General features: G+C 37.2%; 1 protein-coding gene across 3 annotated transcripts in view; it reads right to left on the bottom strand.

Moving 5' to 3' along the window:
- The window catches only part of USP25 (ubiquitin specific peptidase 25), a 115,905-nt gene extending 105,714 nt beyond the window's left edge, over positions 1 to 10,191 (bottom strand). For 2 of the 3 annotated variants that reach the window (XM_033130531.1, XM_033130522.1), the window contains exon 1: positions 9,986 to 10,191. In XM_033130531.1, the coding sequence (XP_032986422.1) occupies positions 9,986 to 10,030 (45 nt within the window). In that variant the 5' untranslated portion in view covers positions 10,031 to 10,191. The remainder of the gene's footprint in view (positions 1 to 9,985) is intronic. The other variant, XM_033130539.1, reaches the window with a different exon arrangement.
- Between the last annotated feature and the right edge of the window lie 75 nt (positions 10,192 to 10,266).

The raw sequence follows: 10,266 nt of genomic DNA on the forward strand, positions 1-10,266 counted from the left end.
AAATAATATGTAGTTGACACTAACTTAAAAGTAAGCTATAATTGTTATCTCTTATTCACAGCAACTGTACTCCGCTCTACAATAAATCACACAACCTGTTGAGTTCAACATTCTGCTTGAGAGACACTGCAATTACACTTACTGAGTTATAGGAAAAAAAATGTTTTAAACTACCCCGTTTCCCCGAAAATAAGACCTAGCCGGACAATCAGCTCTAATGCATCTTCTGGCGCAAAAATTAATATAAGACCTGATCTTATATTATAGTAAAATAAGACCCGGTATTATATTATATTATAAAGACCTGGTCTTATAGTAAATTAAGAGTCAGTATTATATTATATATACTATATTATATTATACCCAGTCTTATAGTAAAGTCAGACCAGGTCTTAATATTAATCTTTGCTCCAAAAGACACATTAGAGCTGATTGTCCGGCTAGGTCTTATTTTCAGGTAACCACGGTATGACTAAACTTGGAGGCACATCTGTGAAGACTTTACAACAAAAAGGCTAAGAAGACCACTCTAAGACAACGGCTATCAACTGAGTGCTAGGGTCACAGATGTAAAGTGGATGACAACAGCAATAAAATCTACTCCCAAAGCTTATTAACAACATATTACAAGAATATTCTGATACACATATATTAATTTCCCTGGTTGCAGCTGCAAGTGCCAAGTTAGCAGCTATAAAAAACTACCATCTGTCAAATTAAGTTAACCCTGTTATTCTAGATTTTACTAATTTTATGGTTTTGGTTACATCTAAGTTATTTGTTTTTGGTTTTAGTGAACAAGAGCTATACAACAGAACATGATAAATGTACACCTACTTTATTTTTAATGTAAGCTTCAGTAAAACTATAATAAAAAATAAAAAATATTTCAATTCAAGGGAAAGTCTTTGAGACCTGTTTTCCTTCTTAAAAAAAATAAATAAATAAAAAAGCCCCAACTCAAGAATAAAAAATATATTGTCATCAGGTGGAGTATTAACAGGGAGAAACTTTTCAATAAAGTTGCTGGTATTCGAGAGACGAAAAATATATGTGAATACCTACTCAAACAATATGCAAAACTGAAATCCATTTCAATATGCAAAAACTTATAAAAGAATACTATAAAGGGAGTAAAAAGACATCCTGAAAATGGGAAAAAATATATGTAAAATATGTAAGTGGGGAAAAAAATGTATCTAGATTATAAAGAATTCCTTTAAATAAAAAAAGGGGGTGGGGGGAGAGCAAAACAACCCAAAAGAAAAAAAACGAACAAGAGAAAAAATATGAATTACACAGAAAAAAAATCTCAACGGTTCATAAATATTCAAAAAGACAACCAAATAGTTTATCAACAATAGAATGGTTAAGTTCTGGTGTGTACATAAGTATATATGAACTACAACACAAGGTTCATTAATTTCATATGAACCTTGACTCTTACACACTCGGAGCACATGTAACAATAAACTCCACATAGATCACAGACCTAAACGTAAAAGCCAAAATAATAAAACATTTTAGAATAAAAACATAGGAAAAAATGTTGTGTGAATTAAGTTTCAAAAAAATTAGGTTAAAAGCATGTTAAGAGAAAAAAATGGTACAATAAACTTTATCAATGTTAAAATACTTTGACTTCATAGAAAATGACAAGAAAATGAAAAAAATAAGCTACGTATGGAGAGAAAAAATGTATTTATAACACATTTTCAGAATGTATAAATTCCTACAACTCAATAGCAAGACGCAGAGAACCTACAGAAGATATAAAAAACGGTAAGGAAAAGATGGAGGCAGCGTGTTCCCAGTGCCTCCCGGCCACACCCCCTGCCCACCTACCACCCCTCCCACAGCCTGGCTCCCCCTACCCCCGCCCAGACAGCCCCCTGTGATCCTCAGACAGGAGGAACAGAAGCAGACATGCTGTCAGTCAGCCCCTGCCTTTGCTCGTTAAACCCAGAGAGCCACCTGTTCTCCAGGCAGTACAAGGGGTATGAAGGGTGCCTGACCCCAACTACACAGCCGAGAACACAGACAGGATTTGCTTCCACCTGGAAACTGCAGACCTTGAGGCTAGAGTTTGCCTGGGCCAACCTGGCAACACCAAATAATACAAATGTTTCCAGGGCCCTAGGACCATACCTCCCCACGCAGGACCCCAGGCCCTGAGGGGGCTGCTCGGATCCCCAGGTCCCCAGAAGCCTGGCCCCCTCCCCAGGAAATACCACAGCAACCACAGAGCTGGCTGAGCCCAGCCATCTCCTATGCTGCCTTCACCTATCCAGCCACAGCCCCCGTGCTCAGATGCACAGCGCCCTTCCAGCAAGGATGGGATACTGCCAGTTGTTAGTTCTGCAGTCTTAGCACTGACTTGAAGCCCCAGTCCCCCTGGGGAAGAAGCCTGGAGTCAGTTATGAGAATCTGGAGGGTGGAACCAGAAGAGGCACAGAGTGTCCACTGAGCCCAGGAAGCCTGCGCAGGGAGCTGCTGCTTCCCTCCTGAGACACTGGGCTGCTGCGCGTTTCCTTTCAGTCCCCTTCCTCAGCTCCGCCCCGCCCCCACATCTTTCTCTAAGGCCTCAAGAGCGCAGGGGTCCTCTTGATGAGTCCCAGAGGACCCAGCTCCTTCAGCTGTGCAGCCAATGCTGCCCTCAGGCCCGGTGCAGCTCACCCTCACCCCACCTACTTCCAGGCTGAACAGCACTAACAAAACCCCTGCAAATATGAAGTGTGTTCTAGTTTAAAACAGGCTCCTCTTTTTCCTTGTTCTCACGTGGACCACACACAAACTGTAAGAAAAGTCTTTGCTGCCTGAATGACTACCACCTACGAGCCGCCCAACTCCCTAGCTCATCCCACCCAAACTTCCAAAACAATGACAATGTGAAAGTATTCTGTATCCTGTGGGACGAAATATTCGTCATAAAACTTTCTCTTGCGTGTACAACTGATTATCAAAGAGATTAATTTAATGTGAGTTTGAGGCATGAATAACAAAAGAGCTTTCATTCTTTAGCAGTGAGCATTTTTATCAGGTGTCAGTTTAAAAAAATTAAGGGAAAATTGTGCAATATCATTTTGTTTTGTGTGCATATTAGTACTTGCTCCTAAAATGTTTTACTTTTAGCAACATCTTCAACTTTTTAGCCATTTTCAGACTTAAGAATAAGCAGCTACTGTTATTGCTGATTTTGTAAGAATATATGAAAAGCAACATTTTAAAAGCATTCAAAAATGGCTAATAAACACATGAAAAAAATGTCCACGACTATTAATCACTAGGGAAATACCAATTAGGTAATACCACAATGAGGCACCACAACATATTCGCTACAATGGCTGCCACATAAAAGAATAGCCATTCAGCAATTCTTATAACAATTCTACACCTATGTATTGTTTCAAGAGAAATGCAAATATGTCTACTCAAAGACCTGCTTACAAATGTACACGTGGCAACATTATTCATAAGAGCCACAAACTGCAAACAACTCAAAAGTTCACCAACACATACATGTTTACAGATTTTGGAATATTCATATATTACTCAGCAATAAAAAGGACCAAAACTAATACTTGCAACAAGTATTAGTTGAATCTCAAAAAGATTTTACTGAGCAAAAAAATATCAAATGCAAAAAAAAAAATATGATTCCATTTATGTGAAGAACTAAAACAGCCAAAACTCATCTATAGTAATAGAAATCATTATCAACGGTTACCTGGAATAGGGAGGGAGGAGATACTAAATGGGAAGGGTGACGGGGGTCTTCTAGAGTGACAGAACTATATATGCCAAAATGCATCTAATTATACACTTTAAATGGGTGTTTTCTTTTTGTTTGTTGTAAATGATACCAACAATAAATAACATTAACTTCGAAAAGTCAAGATACGTAGCAGCTATTGGGATGTGGAAGGGAGGGACAGTGTGGGTGAGGCACAAAAGAAACTTCTAGAATAAGCTATTCTATTTCATGTCCGGGGGGTAGAAAGTGTAGTAACCTTATACTCTTAAGCTATACATACGTTTCCATAAGCTATGTTTTATATACATAAAACAATAATATTCAGCAATGATTCATACACACACACCACCAAAAGACCTAGGATGACAGAGAAACAGCTGACAAACAAGCTACCTTCCACCCAGGATGCCTGGTGTGAAAGCTTTCACAAGAGTCACTTGGACTCAAAGGAAAAAGTATACGCAAGCATCAAAATGTGAAGTAACACAATATCCTTCAGTTCTTTAGAAACAGAATTCTCTTTATAAGTTTGCACAACTAACACACACAAATATTTCAGAAGCTCATTGGAGGCCAAAGTAGGAAGCTGTCCTTTAAAATCAGCAACGAAACAATATCCACTGTTACCACTTCTAATTAACATTTGTTAGAGGTCTTACCTAATGCAACAAGAAAAAAAATGTAATTACAGACATAAAATTGAAATAAATTAAGAAAACTGTCATGACTTTTCCTGATATGACCCTTTACACATAAAATCCAAAATTATCTCTGGAAAAAATATTAAAATAGAAAAGCTTAGGAAGGTGGCTGAATATCAGGTCAATACACAGAAGGCAGTTACATTTATTTGTACACACCAGTAACAAATAACATATATTTCAAAGCACTACATCTAATTGTCATCAGAAATTATCAACTAGAATAAGACAGAACAAGAATTCTATAGTTAAAATTATAAACTGAATAAGAGATATTAAAGGAGACCAATCCATACCCTATTTGTAGATAGAAAGACTCAATATCATAAAGATGTTACTGATCCCAAATTGGTCTATAGATTCAAAGAAATTAATAATAATAAAAAAAAACACCTCAAACAAAGGTTTCTCAGAGAACTTGGTATGAACTTGGTATGATTATTCTAAAATTTCTAAGGAAGAATAAAGTGCCATGGCACCTTAGAAGAAGAGAAGCAAACCTACTTTTCCGGTACTAGAGATTATTATGAAGCAATGAAGACAGAATGGGTTTACAAAATGAATAATGCAAAAAAATAGAGAGCACAGGGGAAAAAAGAGCATTTTACATAAAGCTTTTATATATGACAGAAATGGCATGTCAGTTCAGTGGGAGAGAGCATTCACTTTTCAATAAGTAAGATTAACAACAAAAAAATCATGTGTATACTAAAAGTTAAATTGGATCCCACGTTGTACGAGGTACAAATATTAAGTGCAGACGGAGTAAGATCTAAATGTTGCAAATATAACTTTAAAACTCTTAATGGAAAAGATAGATGAATATCTTTTAGATATCAAAGTGGGAAAAAGTTCCTAAATTTAAAACAACTAAAATTAAAACTATATAGTTTCAGGAATTCATAGAGATGCAACAAAAAGGAAATCAAAGGGGGAAATGAACACAAGATACAAGATGATCACAATCTCTAATGAAAACATGTAGGCTATTTTCAAAGTTCTAGCTTTTGTTTTAAGTGGGTTCGTGTGTGTTTATTATTAAAAATTAATATGCAATTTCATATAAACAAAAGGAACATGTGCATATATAGCTTATTATGAATCAATGTTAAAATGATTATTAATTCAATTCTGTGCACTTCATAATCAACTAAAAGTGTATATTATTTAAACAACCTCCCCCACAAAATATCTGATTACCTATGGAGGTAGTAAATATAAAACTGGCATTACAAAAATAATCATCTGGACAATCAAACTAAAAAGTTATCTGAATACATAAGACAAAAAGAGAGAAGAAATTATAAAATAAAATTTGAAGCAAGAGGCATAAATGACATCTAATATTCAAATAATGTAGTTACAGAAGGAAACAAGAATAGAATAGAATCAATACTTTTAAAATATCTTTTTCTGAGAAGAACACTAAAGTTTTCAGATCAAAAACCGAGGCAAGACTGTTAAAAGAGATACACACACATACACACACACATACACACACACACACACACGAAATTTCTGGATTCTAACAACAAAGAGGAAATCTCTACCAAAAAAAAAAAACAGAGTAACATTAAACACTATTATACTGTACCAAAAAACACAGTTAAAAATAAATACCCAATTTAAAAAATCTCATTAGCTACTCATGTGTCTGTAACACAATTATGTAATATTGTTGACATAAGGTATACTCTAAGAAATTAAAAGGGCATCATTTAGAATTACAATGCTACATTATTCCAATAAAAATCAGGAATGCTGTAAATAAAAATACGCTAAAACTCTTGCCTTATTGGTGGTAGAGGGAAGGAGGGAAAACTAATTATTAATTTTTGACACTCCCAGAAAAATATGTGTTTAGATAAATTTGTTTCAAAAGAGCAGAAATGAGAAATAGATTTCCAAATCATTACAGGACATACAGGCAAGGGTAGGGGAGGTGATACAATGAAAACTTGATCAATCCGCCAAAACTGAATGGGGAAAACATGACTAATAAATGGAAACACAGATGACATTAAAAAAATTAAATTTATAAGTTATCGCCACGTATGTAAATGATGAAATCCTACTAACGACCAGCAAATACACACAAGTTTGGATTGGATCCATTAGAAATACAAAGATAATTTGATGAAGTTACATTAAAAAAAAATCAACATCTCTCAGAATTTAAGAAATAAATATAAAAAAATTAAATATTCAAATCACACTGTAAGTGTTCATTTAATATATATAGAACTATAAATTTCAAATATACATTCTTTTCATATGTTCATTAAACCTCATGTACTTAGTCATAAGAAAATCTTAATAAATTTCTAAAACTATTACAAATCATATTCTCTGAACAGTGCATCAAAACTAAAAATCAGCCATTTCTAAAATTCCAATAATTCTCTAATTTTGAGCTTTCATTGTCTCTCAATAATGTTAAATCTTGGGATTGAGCTAGGGAACTAAAATAACTACTGCACTTGCGTTCATTTTAGAAAACATTCACTCATTTCCTTCATCAAATACTTACTGAAGCCTACTATGTGCAAGGAACTGTTCTAAGCCAAAGGGTGAAACAAAAGAGGCAAAATACTTGCTCTTAATGAACGTTACATTTTACTCAACTCAGAAGGATGCATTTAATGTAAATAGTATCCAGTTCACTTCATTCTATAAAACAGTGTCTAGGTCCCTAGGTAGAAGCCTTCCATTGCTGTCCTAAAGAATCCTCACTTGGGATCGGAGTCTATGTATCAAATTTCTAAGATCCAAGGATCCTACACTTAGGAAAACTATAAAGCACAAAAGCTGAAGATACATATTCAAGATCAAACTATGACAAGCTTTAACTGTACATAATCTGCCTCCAACTCCCCTCATTTGCATTATCCAAACCTCAGAAAAGCAGCTCTGCAGTTTTCCTACATTTCTTAACTGGCATGGCCAAACTTCAGCAATCAAGCAAAGAACACATCAGAGAAAAAGGAAGCCCTTTGACTTATACTGTAACAAGCTACTTTGTAGGTAAACAAAAGACCCATGAAAGTCTTGTGTTGTGCTGCTTTAAAAAAAATTATCACTAATCACACATCTTTCTGGAAGAAAACAAAAAAAGAATATTGAAAGTACAGGAAACTGTTCCAACCACCAGATACAGCTATTTACATAAAACTAATGTTATACATGTGCACGCGCGCGCGCACACACACACACACACACACACCATTTTTTTAAGGAGAGCAGAAAATAGACTAAAATTTTGGTTGTGCAATACGCACTAGACAACTCTCACTTTACTGGTAATTCATCAAGTTTAGAAATAAAAACAAAGAGTTTCACTTTTGTTTCTTGTAAAGTATGAAGTTTACTTCCTAGTTACTAGCTTGAAGTCCACTTCCTAGTTACTAGCTTGGTGGATTTAAATCTATCAATTTATTTGAAGTAGACAGTATAAAGTATTTATACCCATATAAATATTTTTAAAATAGTTCTAATCTGAGTAACAAAGTAATAGTACATAAATACAGGAAGCAAACAAACACATTGTTTCTTTTAAAAAACACATAAATACCATGACAGAAGTATAATAAATTATAATGCTCTAAAACAATTCCCCAATATCAATGAAATGATCTGACATACACACTCTAAAAATAGCATCATAATGATAATACTTTAAATTTAACAACTATTGTCTTTATGTAAGGAGAGGGTCCATTAAACTATGAAATTGGACTTGATGACCAAGATCAAGTAATTTCAGTAATTTGATTCCTGATCTTACAATTTTATGCACAAAACTCTGAAGCATGCAGATCTGTATTTGGTTCTATACTAAAGAAATACTTTAAGTCAAAATCAATTTTATTAATAAAAAACTCACAAATTTCTTGCCATTGTTCAAATTTAAGAGACGTGAGAATTAGCTACATTTTCCACTTTGAAATAGACTTTAATATTTGACACTGAAAAGAACTATAAATAAAAATAACAAACCTATTAAACATTACTTAGTATACATATGATCCCAAGATCCTGTTCTAAGTATTAACACTTTATTATATACTCAAACATCAAAAACTAAAGTTTTAGATATTCAGAATAGAATAGAGGGGATTTAGGAGATGAACTGTTGTCCTATTATTAAATCTAGAAATTATTTCACTCTGCAAATAATTTGCAGTGTGCAATAATCTTCTAAATTTACCAGTAACAGTTAACCAATACACAAGTTCCAAGACAACTTTCTCAAAGTGCCTAAAATAACAATGCACTATCCTTGCTTTCCAAAATTCTTGAGCATCTTCAATTACCTCGTGTACCATCATAAAATTCTAAAAATAATTTCAAAGCAAAAACTTAGCAGGCTGTAAATAAATGCATAGCCCATTTTAGGGCAGGAGGCCCTATTCTATAACCAAGCACAGGTAGGATATAACCACGTCAAACCTGTAACAGGGCGGGGCACTATCCCTCGCTCAGATAAGCCAAACACGTCTTTGGCAGCCGTTGACAGTAAACCAGTTATCTCCATAATTCTAACACGATTAAAGCACTGTTTTCTTTTTGTCCAAATGCTTCTCTCTCTCTCTCTCTCTCTCTCTCTCTCTCTCTCTCTCTCTCTCTCTCTCTCTCTCTCTCTCTCTCTCTCTCACATACACACACACACACACACACACACACACACACAATAAGTCATAGCCAACAACTACTCTTCAGAACATAGTTCAAGCCATGATAGTGCACTGGAGATTCTGAAAGCAAAATCTAGAATAAAAGGAGCACCTCTCACTACTCACAACGAACGATCTCAAGCTTCACAAACAGATTTTTTTTTTTTGAAACTTGAGTGACCATTTGAATGTGTGACTGAGGCAAGAATCAAGGGTGAACGATGGAACAAGGTCAAACTTAGGGGACAAAAGATTCCTGGAACAAACATGGCCAGGAAGGTTTCCTTTCTTAAGGGGCAGTTTCAGAAAAAAAAGAAAAAGAAACCGAAAGAGGAAAAGGAACCAACCAAATCCTCTACTTGTACATAGAGTCCACCTGGTAAACGTACCTGCCCTGCCAGGCAAGCAATTCAATTCTGGAGGAGACCCTTTTGCAAACTAGCAGGCCTGGAATGTCCCTGCCTTCGAAATACAAACTGTGTTCAGAACGGATGACAACTGGCTATTCCTCTTCTTGTTTTAATAAAGTTTAATTAAGAAGCCATATAAAGCAGTGTAGGAATGTGAGAGTCGCTCCCAATAAATACCAGGCTCCGTTGGTTGCAGGAAAACAATCAGCAAAAGGAAGTGGATTGAAACCCGCTAACTACTTCCCGCTTCCCACACGCAGCCCGGCACTGGGCGCGACACCCCCGAAGACCACCGGCAGAGGCGGCGGGTGGCGGGGGAGGCAGCCCGGGCCGCGGAGGCCCGAGCGCGGGCGGGGAGGCCGGGGAGCTCGGGGTCCCGGCGGGTGCGGACAGCACGTCGGAATGAGGAGAGCGGCCGGGCTACGCCGGCTCGCGGGCTCGCCTCACCTTCTGCGCCGCGCTCTGCTGCAGCACATTCTGCTCCACGGTCATGGCCCCCGCGGCACCGGCGGCGACACAGGCGGCGACACAGGCGGCGGCGTCCGGCTCCTCGCGCCTCCGCCGGCCCTGGCTGCCACGCTGCGCCGAGCTCCAGGCAGCGGCGCGGACGGCCGGGGAGGACAGCGCCCCGGCCAGGCAGGCGCGAAGGCGATGGCGGCAGGCGTGCGCGGGGACCGCGGGCTGGCGGCGCGGCGCGGACGGCGAGGGCCACGGCGGCGAGCCCACAG

The sequence above is a fragment of the Rhinolophus ferrumequinum genome, chromosome 2 (assembly GCF_004115265.2).
Source record: "Rhinolophus ferrumequinum isolate MPI-CBG mRhiFer1 chromosome 2, mRhiFer1_v1.p, whole genome shotgun sequence".
NCBI classification, from domain to species: domain Eukaryota; kingdom Metazoa; phylum Chordata; class Mammalia; order Chiroptera; family Rhinolophidae; genus Rhinolophus; species Rhinolophus ferrumequinum.